The 19,593-nt window shown below is 39.6% G+C and overlaps 1 protein-coding gene across 1 annotated transcript in view; it reads right to left on the bottom strand.

The window, feature by feature from the left end:
- Positions 1 to 19,593, bottom strand: part of UNC80 (unc-80 homolog, NALCN channel complex subunit) — a 113,395-nt gene that overhangs the window by 50,425 nt on the left and 43,377 nt on the right. The window contains exons 23-30 of the mRNA XM_057389866.1: positions 14,423 to 14,635; positions 13,088 to 13,223; positions 10,437 to 10,570; positions 10,076 to 10,241; positions 6,298 to 6,501; positions 4,638 to 4,738; positions 2,519 to 2,716; positions 328 to 435 (exon numbers count right to left, since the gene is read on the bottom strand). Coding sequence (XP_057245849.1) covers positions 328 to 435; positions 2,519 to 2,716; positions 4,638 to 4,738; positions 6,298 to 6,501; positions 10,076 to 10,241; positions 10,437 to 10,570; positions 13,088 to 13,223; positions 14,423 to 14,635 — 1,260 coding nt within the window. The remainder of the gene's footprint in view (positions 1 to 327; positions 436 to 2,518; positions 2,717 to 4,637; positions 4,739 to 6,297; positions 6,502 to 10,075; positions 10,242 to 10,436; positions 10,571 to 13,087; positions 13,224 to 14,422; positions 14,636 to 19,593) is intronic.

The raw sequence follows: 19,593 nt of genomic DNA, 5'->3' as shown, positions 1-19,593 counted from the left end.
GTTTGGGGTTTTTTTTTTGTGTGTTTGTTTGTTTGTTTTTGTTGGGTTTTTTTTTATCCCTAGCTTTGAGGCATGTATCACTTTGGAAAGCCTGAGATACAGACAGTGATTTAATGGAGTGAAATGTTTACAGGATTCTTTAAACATGTTTCCTTGGCCTTAAATTTAGCATTACTCAGATGGGGAAAACATTGGGCTGAATTGACTGATATTCAGAAACAGTTCCTCACATGGGCTTTGATATCCATAGACATTCTCCTTTTTCTTGCAGTCTAACCTGACACATACATATCTGCCACCCTAAACAGCATATGACCTRACCAGTACCTGGTGCCTGATGTATTTCAGCATTCCAGAGTCCTTCTTCCCTTCCAAGTTGATATCGATCACTCTCTTTTTAAGAGAAGGGGTTCTCAAGCACGACTTGTCTGAGCACTAGAACAMAATTAAAAGAAAGTGGTGTTCACGTTTATATTTCTCAAAATGTGGAAAAGGAGATTAGATACAAGAAGAATTTCCATACGCTAAAAACCATCTGGTACCAGAGCTGTGGCAAAAAGCCTCCTTCTTTGCTGGCAACAGGCCTACTATCAATGAGACAAMACATATTCAATTTTCTTCTCTTTCTGACAATGCTTTTCCTAATAAAACCTTAAGGAAGAAGCCAATAAACCAAAYGAAGAATGTGAATGTTTTCTGTGTAATCTTCACCAGTGGTGCACCCATGTAATTAGTCAAGCATGTTAGAGGCAAAAAGTCTACAGCTTTCCTCTAAAAGTTACCAAAAGTAGAGTTTAGTGTACGAAACRATTCCTCACACAGAATTAYRGAATCAYTGAGGCTGGAAAAGAAAGACCTCTAAGATCATYGAGAKGAGCCAGTAGTCTAATGCTGCCAACTCCACCACTAAATCCTGTCCCCAAGTGCCACATCCACACCTTTTAAGCCCTCCAGGGATGGTGACTCCACCGTCTCCCTGGGCAGCTTGTGCCAGGGCTGGACAAACCTTTCAGAGAAGAATTTYTCCAATTAATATTCAATCTAAACTTCACCTTATGCAACTTGAGTCCATTTCCTCTAAAYCCTGGCTCTTGTTCCCTGGGAGTAGAACTCGATCCCACTTGGATGCACCCTTCTGTTGTGGAGAGCCAGAAAGTCTTCTCTGAGCCTCCTTTTCTCCAGGCTGAGTCCTCCCACCATCCCCTCCCACCTGCCCCAGCTCCTCWGSTGCTCCTGGTGCTCCAGCCCCTGTCCCARCTCTGTTCCCTTCTCCAGACACTCCAGATAAGGAGGATTATGACAAAAGAAAAATTGTCAATTGCTTTCTGAAAGTGAGGTCTGTACAAACACACCACAAGTGTTTGTAGGAAACCTTACTGCCTCCCAAATTGTTTTCTCCTGCTGTCTCTTAAATGCTTTGATGATYTGATGTATGATGAAATGTTTTTCTCTGTCTTTCAGTTCAAAGTTGGAGATGAAACAACACACAGAAACACACAGTTCTTTTGCTATCTTTCACAAACAGTGCCAGCTGCTTGTCTTTTGCCTTCCTTCTGCAAAGGAAATTACTTCCTCTCTCAATAATGCATGTTCTTCTGTGCCAGAGGAAATAAAGGGGTTTTCAGGAAAGCAGAAACATTAGCTACTGATTCACCCATTCTGTGCTTTCTTCCATGAAAATACCCTTCAGTTTTCTAACTTGACAGGAGCAAATAATCTCCTGGTTGATGAAGAAACATCCTGTGAAAGATACAGATTTGTCTCCTACTCCTTCATATGCCATTGCCAAGARTAACATCCTCTTTACCCAACTGAAATCTTCATGAAAATTTCATGATCACTTTTTTTTTTCAATGTTACTGCAAAGTAGTTGGTAGTAGAATGGCTCTGCCATTACAAGTATTCAGGATCACTGTAGTCTGTGTGCTCTGGTTTAACTGCTGACACAATTCAGTTGGTGTCTGGGTGKRAGCTTTMCTGAAATYRGAAATGTATTTTCACTAAAGTTAAAGGCACATTTTTCTACCTAAGAAGACACAAAGTTGTCAAAATAKCCTGCTGAACTTGTCATTAAAAGTGCATCACAAGGAGACAAACATTAAAGACTAATGTATAGAATAGCTGAAAGAGTTGAGAGCTCCGACCTAAAGAAAATTATACAAGATTTTACAAGAATTTCAACTTTCTTACTAACAGACAAGAGAAACATGGAAAAAGAGAGATGGACTCCACAATGTGATAAGTAGAAGCTATAAAAGAACATTAAAATTGAAGTCATSTCGTAAGTTTTAAATTACCTTATCAGCAACTAAGATTCATCCCAATCAATACAGATTACATTCCTTACATGATGCTGAATGACTGAATTGCTGGGATTTTTTACAGTAAAGCTAATCTTAGGAATGGTTGTATCCATTTTGTCATAAAAAGACCGTATGAGTACATTACGCAGTTTTCAAAGACCGTTATGACCCATCTGGACAAATCTCAAAACATTCTGCTTTCTCAATTTACTCACCTCCTTTTGTTTTTTGCCTCTTGCCACATTATTCAATGTGCTGTTTTCTCGCAGGGAGTCCACTGTGTCTCCATACARGAGTTTGATGGCCCGGACAAGGCGAGCACAGGACCGGCTGTGATGGAGGTAGCAGTGTGGGTGACAGTARTCAATGTGGGTACATATGAAACTTTGCTGGTTGCATAATAGGATCATAACCTGGAAATTTAAAAAGGGAAAAGTTACCTATTTGTACCTATGAAGTTACCATTACCAAAAATGGACAGCCAGTGTTTGGGACAGTCAAGCTAGCTTTTCCTCAGCCTAGCTCAACACAGCTTAAAAATGGTATGTGTGCCTGTGCAGAGCTTCATGCATACAGGGGATTTGCAAACTAGCTAGATATGGTTAAACAAACATTAGTGCTAGCAATGCAAAGAGAGCTGATACAAATGTGTACATTTGGCTGGTGGCAAGGTTAAGGGTGAGGAAAATGGCTTCCTCAGTTTGCAGAAAAACTGTTGTATCAACACTCTGAGAGCTTGGRCTAGGAACTGTCAGCTTGTCAATTGTCATTACAGCTGTAAATCCATGAGGTTTGGGGGCTTGTTTCCTTCAAAGAATGCAAAGGGAAATGTCTCATTATGCTCTCTAGTAGAAATAAGCTTTGTCAGTTGCTCTGTGTTTGCTTCCCTCACTATCCTTGGGTGGACCCATCCAGCCCAGCTCTGTAGCATCTGCCTCAGTTGGCTATTTMTGCTAGTGCCACATGACAGCAAGGAGCAGTAAAACTCCTCTGAAAATCAAGTACATGCTTTGGAATTTAGCTATTCTGAGCCTGGCTTTGCTAAGGCAACACTGCCATTAGTCCCTAAAATACTTAGCTAATGTTCACTTTTGGCAATTCTACACTTGAGGATCCACAACCTTGTGCAGAAATACCCACAACTACCAGAAAGAAGCTATCGCAATATTCCATCCACTGCGTCCAGGTCTGTGCCTCTGCAGTCTGCTGGTTCTCTCTCAGGGCTGCCACACCATCCTCAAACTTAAAATATTTCACTTCAAAAAAGTCAGGAGCCTAATTTAAAACAAATCTGTGCCAAATCTGTCCTTGTTCTTATCTCCTATCATTTTKGGGTCAATAAAGAATAACTCATAATTTGTGCCAATGTTCAAACAGTGTAACAGCACCATTGTGCTTCTACTCAGTGTCTGGGTCCACACTTGTAACTTGCTGTTATGGTACACTGACACAGAGGGAGGACACCACACTCCAGGCTGTCATAAAGGACAGGTAAATAAGATGCTGGTGCAATTGGAACCAGTGGTTTTCTTGTTACAATTAAGTAAAGAAGGCTTTTGGTTTGCCTGTAGTTTTAGTGACCATCCACCCACACCTTCTTTTTAACAAATGAAAAAAGAATATTGTAATGCAATGTTGGCACTTGGTATGTCATTAGGTRGACCAGGTGATTTTTTCGGATTTTCCTTTCTCCTATGAAGGCTAATCACACTTGAAGTGAGACAAACATCTCAAGTTTCTTTCAAAATTCATGAGTTCGTGCATACTCTCACACAGAGCAAAGTCACCATAATTTACCCTAAACTGCTAATTAGGGAAATTCCTTTATCCTGTAGTGATGCAGCATCTAATATACAGACATATGCACATCTGCACTGTTGCATTCCCCATCTGTTAGATAGAGTAAAAAATATACAAGGTTCAGTTGGCTTACACAAGTAGCTTTTAAAATGACACCTCCCAGAAGCTGGGGGCCCAGCTCACACTGTACCCCATTCTGTTGCTCTCCCTGAGCTAGACACTACTGGGCCATGCTGGAGAAAAAGTACTGAAATTATGGACTTTTCAGCTGAGGTATTATGGCTGTCCCTGCACACCTAGGGAGAAAAAAAAATGAAGTATATGAAATAGACAGAAGGAACAAGACAAAAACTTTCTTATTTTGTGTTCATTTTAGAAATGGCAAACACACAATTTCTAAAGGTCGCAGTTACTTACACATGAGATCCTTGATGCTATGTGGAAARAGCACCGACTGTGATCTGGTTATTGCCAGACAAAGGTTTTCTATTTAAAATRCCACTCTTGAGAGCACTACTGGCAACTTGTACTTACGTGCAGCCAYGACATGTTCCGATGGTAGTTCTCCTCCGTGCCTGTGTTGCTCAGCACCTCAGGTTCAATGCTGGGCTCACTCGCACTCCAGGGGCTCCCTTCTTTAAAAGAAAAATACCCAAAAGGTGGTTGTTTTTATTGCTCTCTAAGTGCTTTAAGACTAGGGACAACACTTGTAAGCCAGGCCAGCCTTGTACCAGAGTACACAGAATATGTAACACTGGAAAGACGGTGTTCTCACACCRCTCCCCAGTCCTGGTGTTGTGCTGGCTTGACACTTACAAGAACAATTTGGACCTGGCCCACATGCCTTCTTGTCAGTAGTAAATATTGCTCCCTCGCTGTGTTTTTTCTTTAATGGAAGGGAAAAGGATAATCAAAAACCATCATAAACAAATTCTCTGTACCATTCAGATGCTCTAAATGGTTGGTTTAGTGATCTGCATTGACTGGGCTCTGTGGTTAAAAATGTCAACAAACATCCAGCCAGATGTGGCATCCAACTGGAAATGTCAAAGGGCAAAGTCCCTGCTATTTGCCCAAGGAAACTACTGATGTCGTGGGGATAAAAGGGGAAAAAAATCCTGATTCTAGCACACTGAATACTTTAGAACTTGGCCAAGGAAGTGAGTTCTCTGGGAACCTCACTGACCCTTGTGTTTCCCCTAACCACTTCACACACTATGGGCCTTCTTCAAAACTAATACTAATGCTAGTAAGACTTGTCTGAAGATGAATTCTGGTTTACACTTTTTCTCCTCTTTAAGTGAACTGCAACCTGTCAAAGCCTGCAGAGTTGGCAATCCTACTTCCCATGTTAACCTACTGAACCATCTTTTAGGCAACATAAAAATAGCTGTTAAGCTTGGGAGGTTATTTCAGCACCAAACGTATCCATGGGTTTTTGTTAACACTGACAGCAGAGAGAGTCCCTCTCTCTGACAAAGATTTCTTTTAGGATCCACATTTGGTTTCCATAGATTAATGTCTTGATACCCATCTTTAAAGACTAAGAAAAGCAGCTGTAAACTGTAAAAATAGTGTGTAGAAATACAGTACAAAGCATCTGACTGTTTTGTTCTACATAAAAGAATGTTTATTTCACATGTCACTCGACATTTTTATGGCATCATATCCAATATAGAATATGAAGCACATGYCCATATATCTATATAGATAACTACATATCTATATATCCATATATATCTATATCTATATATAGATAKATAKATAGATATAGATATATATACATACACACATATRGCCAGTCTGTTGCTATGGTCAATAAAATATCATCTATACATATGAGCTCATGTATTCATTTTATTCTATGGTTTAAGGGGGTGTGTATGTGCACATAACRCTGGTTCATGCACTCCCCTAAAGACAGCGAGCGTTCAGCTGGCAGCACCAGCATTCCAAAAGCTCATGCTAGAACACAGCAGTGAATTGACAACCTGTGCATGGAGCTGATACCCTACCCAGGCTTGTACCATGTTCTTTCCAGGCCCTAGTCCAGGCAGTCCCTAAAGAGAGCTCTAGATTTTTCCTAGCCTGCAGGAGTGGGAGTCCCTTGTCATTTCTAGCTCTGCTGCAATCACATCAAGGGTTTAGGTCCTGCCTATTGTCCCCTCCCTTTCCACCCACTCATCTAAGTTACCTATATCAGTGACAGTGTCCCTGCTGTGGGACAGCTGCAGCTCCTCATTCTCAGACTCTGAGTCCTGCCGTGATAACTTGGTGCTCTTTAGGCTGCCGGCCCGGCGAATGCTGGAAAGGGAACCCCCCTTCTTCACCCGGAAACTGCGGGTTCCTTTAATCTGGAGCAAGCGGGAGCCTCCTATCCTGATCTTCCTGCTGGGAACTGTATTAAAAGAATAAAAGAGGACTTTTTTCCCCTTAATTTTTCCCCATTTAAAAAAGAAAGAGACCTTGGCCCTCCCCACCCTCCCGACCGTTTGCTGCCAGCCTGTTTCGCAGCATTTGCTGCCGAGGAATGTGGGATCAGAGGCTCCCTCCAAAGCCACCGCCAATGCAGCTCAATCAATAAGGCAGTAAAATGCGTCCAAAAAATGTGTTCAACACCTCATATCCTGGAGATCTGGTACATCATTTCAGGCTTTGTCTGTATTTGGAATTAGCCCTTGTACAACCACCAGCAAGCAGAGTCATCTGCTCTAACAGAAACCCAAAATATGGGCAAGAAAAGCCTACAATTTACACCAATATGAATCAATTCCTACCAGGAAGCAGGATCTACCCAATGGATGTAAATTGCAGTTTTCATTGCCAGTCCCTGGAGTTCACATTAGTGCAGAAACACCCCTTGCTAGGGACAGCTGGGTGAATCCCAAGCATGTAGACGGCCATCTAGAACAAACCTATTTTTCAGGGGGCCTGAGTTCTGTAAACCTCACTGAGCTCTGCAGTAGGATCTATTATTTATTCATACAATATGTATGACTGCAAGAGGGAAGTCTGCTTCAGGAGGTTAGCATGCAAGGCTTCTTTGAAGTTACATTTGCATAAATCCATGACTCTGCATGTTATTCTTCATCATTAGAATGCTTTAGAGGAAACAGGAGCAGTAGATCMTCTCCTTTAGACAAATCAGCAGCTGTCAGGCATTAACAACATCCATTGACACTCGGCATTTTTCATGAGCACAAACATGGAATGGTTCAAATGTTCAAAGCACCAACACTTTGCACTTTCATTCTCCTTTTAGTTCAAAGGCAGTACACGGCAGTATGTCAGTCCAAATGTTGCAACACTCAGTCATTTTACTGCAGATCTAATCACRCAATGCCACATGTGATCAATTAGCYTTTGGAGTGTGGTTGGGAGTGAACAGCATAGAGGTTTTTGGACAACATGGATTAACAGAATATTTAAACAGWATTGTATTTTGGCTTCAGGAAAAATCAAACACCCCTTTATTCTTGAGAGTGCCTCAATTCGTCCAGAAGGGAATTCCCACACCTATTTCCAGTGGCYAGAAACCTGGCCAAAGTCAGCTAGATGCTTTTGGAGAGCCACTCTTCAGTCATCAATAATCGGGCAAACCACGTGGTCACTGAGTGACCAAAGAATCACTCTCCAAGGGATCGTGCTAAGTTCCTTAGGAATCACTGTGGCTTGATTAATGTTCAGAAAAACCCCACAAATGCCAAACCACTTAARCACTTGTAGCTGCCTTTCATCAAGTCTGCAGAATCTCATTTTTGCAACCAAAGAGTACATCTGATCTTCTGAGAGTCTGCATCTACCCAGCTGTAGTGTCTGTATTTCAGACCTACCTGGAGCAGATTCTATACWGTAAACCTGTGGCTTTTGGATAGCTGTTATCCATGCCTGGGGGAGCAATGAGAGCAAAGTTTTTAACACTTCGGTAAAAAGGAAGGGAAATAGATCAGTACTAATCAAAGAGGTTGAGATAAAGAAACCTGTCACTACAGGCAAGAAAAATTTAGTTACATTCACACAACAAAATTTTCTTATCTAGAAAAGTGTAGATTATGCAAGATGCCTCTGCATCTGTAGTGTTTGGCCCAGGTGGATTCCCAGAAGAATATGCTGTGGCCAGAGAGAAGAACAGAATTATTTTAATTTTAAAATACAACATTATCTCACCCTAATTTCTAAAATACTTGAATTACATTTTTGTTAAGGTATTTTGGTATATTGGGATTCAGACTTCTTACCGTAGTAACTTTTCCCGTGTCTAAAATGGAGTAAAGACACAGCTTTAGTAAACAAAAAACTACATGACATTTTAGGGAAAAGGGATAATAGAAAACTCATTAGTATTAGCTCAACTAATAAAACTCATTAGTATTAGCTCAACTAATACTTCAGGAAAATGGCTTTAGTAAACGAAAACTACGTGACATTTTAGGGAAAAGGGATAATAGAAAACAGCTCAACTAATACTTCAGGAAAATGTAGTTTAATGAAGAGAAGTATGCAGGAAGTTAATACTATGTTTTAAAAATACATTACACCTGTAGCACAGTGGCATGCAAAGGAAAGGCTAACTCAGCATTGTCAAGAAAACAGGATAGTTAGAGACTGTCCACCAGAATTTTCCAGCAGGACTGCATGCTTGAAGACATTGCCCCACTCAGGTAACTCAGTGGATGGGACTGATCCCTGAAAAGCTTGAAAATTGTTTCAAGAAATAGTCATAAAACAAACCCAAACCCAAAGTCTTCCTCATCTAAATAGGTAGACAYATGACATCCCACACTTCTTAGACTATCAGAAAGACCTTAAGGCTGAGTGGTTTTTTGGGCTGCCAATATATTGAGCATCAATTTAGCCAGCTCACTTTTCTTAGGAGGGTACCCAGCCGTCTTCACAGAAGTAAATGTGTCACCCAATGTGACACTGAACACCCAATTTTGGAGGAAGYTTTATACCATCTAAGTCTTGGAAGCATTTCTAATATTTTCTACAGTGATGATGGCAAAGTCACAGCTGAAGACAACACAAACTTTATCTGAAGCACCCAGAAGTCAATAAAAACTTCCCTAAATCATTAATAGGCATTGGAGCTCCTAGAGGATAACCAGCCACAAACTCCACTGTTGTGAGACAATTATTAAACATTTATCCTTCTCAAGCAATCATTAAAATTRTCATTAAAACATCTGCACTTTTAAATTATTACTATGAGACAGAGTGTAAATATTTCTAGGAAACTTGTCAGAGGGTCATCTAGAGGTAAGCAGCCGGCAGTTTAGTCTCTAATTCCAAATGCACACGATGACTGTATATTGTATTGCAACACTTGTACCATCAGATAGAATGTGAGTTTTGCATGGGATGGCTCAAAAATGGAAACAATCTGCTATTCTCAGCAAACACAGTGAACTTGAAGTTTGCTTGTACAGTATACAGTATGTTGGTAACATCAATCTGCTAGCCATCAAAAGCCACACAGTGTATTTTTCATGTGGTAGCAAAGAATTTGAGAGATCAATCACACTTATTTATTTTGAGATGCCATGACTTCCAAACTGATACAAATTTTCCACAGAAAGATACCAATCTTCCCTCTTCTAATTTCCCCAAAATTAAAAACTCTAATCAGAGAAAAAACAAATAAACCCACTTTTGATCTTTACTTCTACTGTGAATCAAATAGTGATGCTACTCTCAGCATCCTACTGACACAGTTTCAAACAAGTCTTTCTATCAATCTTGCAAAGTTCTCAATTGATTTCAGTCATAGCACTGTTTTATAAAATATAACATCTTTGCTTCTCACATTGATTATATTGAACCCTGAAAGCCAGAAGCGTCTGAGAAATTATTTAAAGCCACGTGACTCCATGGCTGCCTGCTGTTCAACACAGTCTATGCAAATGAACACACAAAATAAAGCACCACTTCACAAGCCCTGAGAATACAAAAGCCTTATTGTGTTGACAAACCTTTTTTCTCCTCGAAACCAGCCTCAGATTTGAGGGTGTGGCTGCTGCTGTGAAGGGAATCCTTTGAATCTTCGTTTTCATCCAGAACTCCAGCAAAGCTGATCTTTCTATCGTACCTGTGTCGGTCCATCTCAGGGTCCAGACGCAGCCTGCAGCTCTCCAGATCCTGTAGCAGAATGAAGACAACACCTTCTTAATCAACCCATTTCTTGTATGCTGACCACCTTCTATTCACCACACAACGGTTCCTTTCTCCCTACAGAGATCCACTGGAGTTTTTACCTGACTTAAACTCTCATCAGAGCCCAAACCCCAGTAATTCAATCTACATAGCCCTCTCCAATACTCATCKTCCACTCACCACAAGAGGTTCCATCCGCGGTCTGGGCATGTAKGGAAAGGTCTCTCGAAGGAACGTGGTTATCTCCAAGAGAAGCTGACAGGCTGCCATTTTTAGTGCAAAAGGGCAACAGCATTTGGTAGGATTCACAGTGCCTAGGAAAGAATATTTCCATCAATCATGACCAAGAAGATAATACAAGATCTGGAACCAAGAGGTGATGGACATTGTTCACATGGTGCGCAATGCAAGCTGTAYTGAAAACCAGGAAACCCCACACTTCTGTGCTACTTTTTCTACACTAAATGGAACACAATCAACTACAAAACCATTTGCCAGCACATGTAACAACACTAACATTTCTATATTTATCRTATCATATTGCATTATATTATATATATTACATAATTGCACCATATATTATATATGATGTTATGTTACATTATTATATTTATTCTATTATATTATGTTCTGTTCTATTACATGTTATGTATTTTATTATATTGCATTATATTGAAGTAACACAATAGTTGGATATATATGCTATATATAGCATATACTATAGAATGTTATGTTGAAGTACCTATTAGACTAACATGATTTTGACATTTTGTATACAACTCATTTAAGGCTAACACAGACTAAGAAGTAGACACCTTTTTCCTTTTCAGTTTTGCATTCAGTCAAATCATTTGCAGTTGTTATTAYTAATTCTACCCTGATAACTGGAAAAGATATTCTCCTTTGAAGTCAGGCTTCTATAATTGTGCAAAGAATCAATGTGCCATTTATATAAAGGGAAAAAATCAAACTGCTTAATCAAATTTTGCATTCAAATGCTTAATTTAAAACTAAAAGGSAAAGGGAAGAGGGATTATCAAAATTCTTGAAGTTTTGTCTCAGCTGAGTCTAAATAATTGGCTTTAAAATCCATACCCTTTGTAACCCATCTGATACAATTCAAAGCTTAGAAAGGATAAAGGATTCTTCAAGTCTGGATCAATTTGAAAAGTACTATTTAGGATTATAGACAGCAAAATAAGTAAAKAAAAAAGCTAATAGTGACAACTAACCACATCCATTTTTTACTTAGTCCTGATATTACCCTCTACATACACTTCATAGAGATTAGTGCTTTTGCTTGCTTTTCCCATGTATGATCTAATTGCTTTTGCAAAGGAAAAAAACGAAACCAAACAAGTGAAAAGACGCTGCTGAGATCAGATAAAACCAGATTAATCCTGCGATGCTTTATTCCCTGTACACATCACTAGTAATGAATTGTGGACTTTGTAAGGATTAAATAATCTGAACTATCAAATGTAAATGAGATATACAGTGTAATGGAAYATCCAACTGCATATTTTATGCTCCTCAGTCTACTTCCTACAGCATATAATGCACTTTTTGAAAAATCCCTGCCTAAGGATGCAGATTGGCTATTTTCACACACTAACTTACAGGAGAGCACTTGAGCTTTCAAATGGCTTTCTAGACCAGAAYCTGATCTTTGTTTGCTTTTGTCAGGACACCCTTTTAAAAAAGCTCCATATCCTCTTGCGTGCCTGGTGTGAGTGGCTGAACAGGGACAAGAAAGCCAATTCTGTCTCCTGGTCATGGGAATGCAGTTTTTCATTTGTGGAGCAGAAGGAAACTTTTATATGCTATCTGCTTTTGCTCTGGGAATATTTCCTAAATATCCAGAAGGGCCACCACCCATGTTCCTGTTGCTGCCAGCACTGGCACACCACACAGCGGCACATGGGAAGATCTACTTTAGGGCCAAGACCTTCTCTTGTCATAAATGCCGTTTCACTCTCCCCACCTACTTTTCTTTACTCCAAAGTGAGCCTTCATGCAGTGACAAGAACAAATCCAGAATGATGGGAAGAGAAAGCAGAAGATAGTGCAGGCACATTACATCCATATACRTAGACAGGCAGCACACACATATATCCAAGTGGTGTCCAAGGAGCCCATAATATTTGTTACACCTTCACCTACACCGACAACAGGACGTGCTTTGACAATCTAATTTTTTCACAGGTTTGCTATAACTTGCTTGCCTATACAGACTTTTAAAATCAGTGATCTGTCACACATCTTCCATCCTTATGTACTCACAGGCACAAATGTGTGTGGTTCCATCATCTTGGGGTTATACAGATTTTTTTTTATGTTTTTTTTTTAGTCTTCACCTGAAAATCAGTTACTAAAATGAAGTAAAAATTTCAAAGCCTTTAAMAGAGCTCTGCAAATTCACATCAGGTGAGGAGATGACTCTTCAATACTCAGAAACAGGAAAGCAGATGATCTTTCACAGATATTTTGGAAGAAGTAACTGTGAGAATAGAGCCTGAACCACTTTGACATTCAGGTGACAGAAAGGTTCAAGAAATAAATTGCTCTGCTTAAAATGGCAGGTTTTGTGTAAAGGAATTACAAATCACTGCCTGGTTTTCCCTTCCCTTTTCCATCCAAGTCTTTCAGTGCTTCTACCCCTCTGTCATGTTTTACATCCAGGCACAGAAAGAACAGAGGAGGAAGCTGGGGTGAAGGTGAGGGACTGGGAAATACAGCTGGTGGCAAGATGAAAAGAGAAAAATATTAAATGCTCCTAAAGCAGCGGTTCTTACAAGCGGGGGTTCTTGTAGTAAAGGGAGTCTCCTTACTGTCATCTAAAAAGTCTTCTTCCTCATCCTCCTTTCTCAGGCGTCTCTTTGTTTCCTCATCATAAATGAGGCCCAGCAGGTTGGCAGGGCTCTCACTCTCAGCGTGGCACAGCTCATTGAGGCGGACACCAATTGCCTGCAGATGGAGAAAGAGAACAAAAAGGAGGTGAGAATTTCAGCCCAGTTATGCTGGTGGTCAAGAGCTCTGCTCCATGCAGACTCTAGAGATGGTTCAGCCAGAACAGAACGCCTTGGTTTTATTTTTATTGTCTGAAGAGGAGAAAGGGGTGACAGAAGACTAATTGCTATCAGAATCCCAATTTATTTCCCCCATTTTTAAACAAAAATTTGCAAACAGTGTCAAATTTCAGGATGAAAACTTTTAGTAGATTTAATTTAAAAAAAAAAAAACAAAAACAAAAACAAAAACAAAACAAAACACCAAACTGCCATATGACAGGTAGAAGGAGTTTTGGTCATTATTCTGTATCAATTTCTTCCACCTTTCTTTCTTTGATATTTGTATTCCAGATTTTTGCTAAGTTTTTCACTTAGAATGTAGTGAAAAATGTAGTCTTCCAAGGCTGGGCTGTCTCCATAATTGGAAGCAAAATTTTACTCTTSAGTCTAACACTGCTTTCTCCAGGCATTCACTCACTCCAGGSGTGGRCCACCATCCCCAYRGCTACRATTATTCCTCYAAGGCCAGGCTGCTTCTATCTCCAGCTGGACACAGTGACCTCAGGAACAGCTTCTTTTCCTCCATGGTCAGCACCACAGCTGCCAAAGCACCTCCTCGTCCTTCTCCACTGACCCTGATGTCTCCATTTTTTCTCACATCTCCTCACCTTCCCCTTCCATCCTCCCACACGCAGAGGGGACTAAAGCAGTTGCTGCCCTGTTTTTTGGGGATTTCTTCTTAAATATGTCATCAGACAGGTACAACCAGCCTCTCCAATTGGCCCAGGCATGACCAGGAGCATGTCCATCACCTTCAGAGCCATCAGAGATTGGCTCTACAACATAATGGGGCAGGGCTTTTTTTTTGTTTTGCTGGACATGATGAAGGAGACTTCCAGAATCTGCTCACAGGGACCATCTTTGTGGCTCCCCCACCACTAAAAAAAACTGGACCAAGCAAAACCATCACCATAATATGTCCTAACATAATCACTTCCCTTAGGAGAAAAGGTGATTCTGGCAGGCTGTGAAGTGCAAGCTGGAAGGGAGGCTTCTGAGTTCACACCTTCAAGAACTAAAATACTGTATAAGGTCAAATTACCTTTATATTCTGCAATATTTTTGAATGCAARTAGAAGAGAAACAAACACTTACGTCTCCCCACTGGTAGAATAGCTTAGCTGCATTCCACTGAAGCTTCTGGTTCCTTTTGTTGCCAACAATAGGAGAACGACCACGGGACAGGCCTTTCTTAGTTATATTCACGTGATGACCCTTCATCCACTCTGGCCAGTTGCCACGATTACAGCGGTGAACGAAGCGCGCACACTCAAGGAACAGCGCTGCTCGCGCCACTACAGGAGCTTCCTGAAATGTTTGCAAAAAGTCATCTTCAATAAAAATACAGATTGGAAAAACTCCCTGAATATTAGAGGATTCTGTGCTCTAAAAAACTGCTTTTTGAGCTTGCCAAGGAGTCGCACAGTGARCAATCTCTCCATAAAAGTCTGACCCCTGTGTCTCTCTGCATAAGTCTCACTTCTTGAGCTACTAAAACCAAACTCATAAACACTGAACAGTCTTGCTCATTCCAGACACTAGGGGGGCAGACAGAAACACATTATAAACTTAAAAACAAGTACTCTTCCATAATGCTCTCTTTCAGAAACCATCTAACTGCAAAAGCAGAAGCGTGCATCTAGGACTGTTACTGCAGGAACAAGTTATGTTTATTTTCACCATTGCTAATAAGGCTGCAAATATTGGAGGAGCAAATGAKAGCATGGCCACACAAATCCTAGTATTTGTTACTATAGGTTGTGAATCTTGGGGGTGAAAGCATTAATGAATGCTTGTCAAAACAATGAAAAGCACTACTTTGCACTCATAATGAATAGCTGTGGAGATGGAACGCATTACTTGTGTACATCAACAAAATTTCACTGGCTGAACTTTAATGGCCTCAGCAAGCACCAACAATTTGTTACTGAAACACCAACAGGCAGCTGAGTTTTGAAAGGATTGCCTATCTTCCAGAGGAAAATCCTCCTGTACCTGGGTTAGAGAATTACTTTTATTTAATGGGACAAATTATATTGAGCGTATCTTAGTTTGTATTAAATCACCCAGAAGGATCCATGTTAGACCAACAAAGGATGCTTCTGAAACTTTCTAGAGTGTCCAAAATATGAATGTAGTAGATTTGTTTCTTAAAGGAGGAGCTTTTTTCACTAACAGTCTACAACTGCCAAAACAACATCATTACCTACAGGGAAAGTGACTGAAAAGCAAATGGTTCTCCTAATTTCCAGTTAATTTTCCCCTCTTTTCCTGCAATTTTCACAACCAAAACCTCCTGTGACCAGCAGGTTGTAAAACAAAGAATACAACAATGCCCAGTTTACCAACTGGCTTTAAAAGGTGCAGAAGCAGGGATTTCACAGAGCACAAACACCTCTTCCATACATTTAGATGCTGACAGATTTATTGAAATAATTTAAACAGATCATCATCTACTTATAAGGAAGGGTTGATCAATTCTGCCCTGAGACCCTGTAAGATGGTCTGTTAAACTTTATTAAATAGTGCTTCCTACAGTGTTTTAATTAAAAATTAAAAGGAAGAAATTTTGGACCAATGATCTTAAAGTTTCATTAAGGAAATTATTGACACAACATCCATTTACAGCTTTTTGCTCAGATTTTCTGTAAAAGTTGAAAGCAAATCTCTTAAATAGGAATATTAAAGCTGCACCAATGCTCTGATGAGGAAGGCAGAAATCTGAAGGCAGACAACCAGAAACAAAACTAGTATCTAGCACCTAGAAAAAAAATTACAAATTACTCCTTGATGTCATGCAATATGGAACACAGAATAGGTGAGGATTTTCTTTTTTTGTTCTCACAGAGTAAAACCTTAACCATGGAGACATATATGAAGAGATAAAGTCTGAGCCTCAGTCTACTACTGGTTTAGCTSACTAGTAGTAAAGTCAAAATTTCTTAGCATAGTTGAATTCTCTAAAAKCATGTGTTGCAAATATTATGAAAGCACACAACTACCACAATTAAAGGAGGATATGTGGGATGGGAGTAAAGGGGAGGAGCAGAATTAATTAAAAATTACTGAATTAATTAAAAATCACTGAATAGAACTCCTGCATGAAGGACTTTCTGAATCTTAGGGCACAACCTCCCTGTGATTGCTTACCTGAGGCTCTGAGAAAACTGAAGCAGCAGCAGCAAGAAAAAGATGAAGATGTGACAGAATGGACAGGGATGAATTCACACAACAGAGAAACACATCACAAATGGAGAGAAATGAATCAGGCAGGTGATGTACAGCTGAAAAGAACACAAGTTACCATGGTCACTGTCAAAACCTGACACAGCAGCAATACTCTCACAAGGCTGTCCGTGCACATGCACCTGTTAACAAGTCCACTTTTAACATTAGATGTACTACATTGTTTTGCCATTTGAAAAGTGTTCTTATACTTGTATAAATTGACATGAATTCACCAATTTGTTAACAGTCCAAGACATCCCATTGAATTTTTTTAACTGATAACCTGATGTGCTCTAAAGGGCAAATGGTATATGTGGGAGGAACTAAATACAGAATGGATTTGGAATTTCACAGCATCACATTACTTTTCATGAAAACCAGATTCTGCAGAGTTTTATGACTGCTGAGAATTTAGGTCCAGTTTTATTTTCAAGAACAATAAACTTTATAAAACTAATCAACCTGTGGCAATTTCATTGAATAATTTTTTTTAAAGCCCACATGGTATTTTGAGCGAAAATTAATTTCCACTGATCCTTTCAAGATAGAAAACACAGGCACAAAATACCAACAATCTCCTTTTAAGAGAAATCAAAGTAAATTTGAGTACTGTCAAAAGATGCTTGAGTGGATAGTTCTGCCTTATGTAGCCAAAAGTTAAGTCTGACATGAAAGGTATCTTAGCAGGCATATGAAGATAGTTGTGAGTAAGATATTAACTAATGTATYGGAGAATTGCCTGTTTCAATTAATTCAAATCTTGCTGATTATATCTGAAAATGGTCAAGTACAATCCATGGCACAGCTCTATGTTTCTGTTCCCAGTACTTTACTCTAGGGATCTGCTTGTAGTAATCTGTTTTCCTCCCAAATCATAAGCACTGCTACAGAAAAATATTTCTGTCATGGAAAGATGGTCTTTGGAACAATAGAGTCTGCCTAAGACCCAAGGTGACATGGAGTCAGGATACTGGCAAGTATTCTTGCAGTTTAGACTCTGCTTCTGCTGTCCCAACTCTTAGTAAGTCTTCTCAAACACAACCCTGCCAAAAAACAGGATTGCATTTCAACAAGGATGAAAGATTTACATGTTACAACAAATGAGCTCATATCTCTTATTGGAGAAATGTAATGGTGACAAGTGTCACTGCTAAATTGGTCAATAGAAAGCTGATGTCTCCCCACAGGAGAAGTTTGTGCTAATCTAATTGAAATTCTTTGGTAACATCGTTATTCAATCCTAAAAAGCACACTATTGGAACACTCAACAGGAACTTAAGCATGGACTGAAACATCTCATTCTTGCTTTTGCACTCCAGAGTATCTTAAAAAAGGAATGCAAATAAATTTCATTATTGGGAAGTCTGAATTTAAGTTGGAGMAGTAAAGATAAAGCTGTCTACAATGTGCCAATTATCACTGAATCTTTGCACAGCCATACATTGATTGTAGTTTTACAAAATTTTGTCAAGGATGGATGCTGCTTCTAGGAAAATATGTTAACTGCAYAGCTGCTAAACCTAAGACAACGCTCAGTTTAGTATACAAGAAATTATTAGCTCCATAAGGATGCAACATCTGTTACACTGTTCTAATGTCTTTAAATCTTGTGGCAAACCAGTACAAACACCTATGCTGATCAAAGATCTCAAAGTTGGTGTAATACAGAATTTTTCAAATCTGCATGAGAAAGCCTGCTCAAAAAGTTTATGGAAGAACTGAAACTGGAGTTGTTTCCCTTTCATTCTTTAAAGATTGCCTCAGAAACTACTTGGATAAAATTACTTTAAAAGCTTTTTGTTTGCATCAGACCTGATTCAAACTATGACTTCAAAAGCCTCAAAATACAAGTCAAAAAAACAGAACGTTTTCTTTTGGGTGTACTCTACTGACATACAGTGTGGGAATTTTTTATTGCCATTAACCAATACAGTGAGATGACAGGCTGACAGCTTTTAAAATCTACACTGAATGTGACTTAATAAATTCTACATATCTCCAATACTTTCTAGAAAAAATTGAACTGAACAGGTACTTGCAGTCTTCCAAGTCTGTAATTAGAGCAAAACTTCCTTCATCTTTAGCTGCAGACCTTCTAGAAATTCTGATACAGAAATATTCTGCATTATTCAGTGGAATGGAGAGACATTTACATTTTAGTTTGCAAAAGTCAGCTGTGGAAGTCAGACATCTTCAAAGAGCTCACTTCAATGGGTAGTTTCCAGCTGACTTCGTGCATGGGTAACAGAACAAGTGTTCTGCAGACTAAGGATGCAAGTTTAAGAAGATGGCACAATGGAGTGGTGCACAGACATGTATAGAACATCCCTACAGGCATGCAGCAGGCAATGCAGCACAGGTCAGGGCACAGTGCTACCAGGAAGGAAGAGTCCTTGAGCTCAGTATCTGCGGCAGTGAGGTACAAAACCAAACAAGCGCAAAAACGGCTCAACAGTCACAGAGGTGAATGGTGGGGAGTGGGAAGAAAAAGCAAGCATATGGATGCTTGAAGGCCAATGGATTTTAATCTTTTTTTAGCTTGCAGACAGCCCAACATTTATAGAATGAAGTAGAAAAGCAGCATGCAGAGAAATTGCTTATAATTTGCTGTTTTTCATAGCTGTATTTGTCACAGTCCTTACTTGTCACATAAGCACCTCACAGAGCCCCACTGGCTCATGAATCACAGGCAGAGCACTGCTTTAGAAATGGGAAAGAATGTTAAAAACCTCCAAGGATAGGAAGGAAGGAGATACRGAGTATCAGGAAGAAGGGATTGAATTGTGTCCCTTCTGTGATTTTGATTAGCAAACCAGCAAAATCTACATTTAAAAACAGGTACACTGTGACATGGTAATTTTTTCCCAATGACAGGTTCTGGTGAGTAACAGTTCAGGATTCCTTAATGTACTTATATCTTTAACAGAACTCAAGAGCAGAATTCTTGTGCCTCTCCAAGTAGTCATCCAATCTTCAATCCTTATTCTGCAGAGAGACACCATGAGCAGAAACAGTGTCCCTGAGCAAATTATGCAGTC

Source organism: Malurus melanocephalus, unplaced genomic scaffold, assembly GCF_030028575.1.
Source record: "Malurus melanocephalus ecotype Western Australia unplaced genomic scaffold, MMel_1.1 scaffold_20, whole genome shotgun sequence".
NCBI lineage: Eukaryota > Metazoa > Chordata > Aves > Passeriformes > Maluridae > Malurus > Malurus melanocephalus.
The sequence above is the reverse complement of the archived record's forward strand: the minus strand, read 5'-3'. Positions and strand labels throughout refer to the sequence as shown.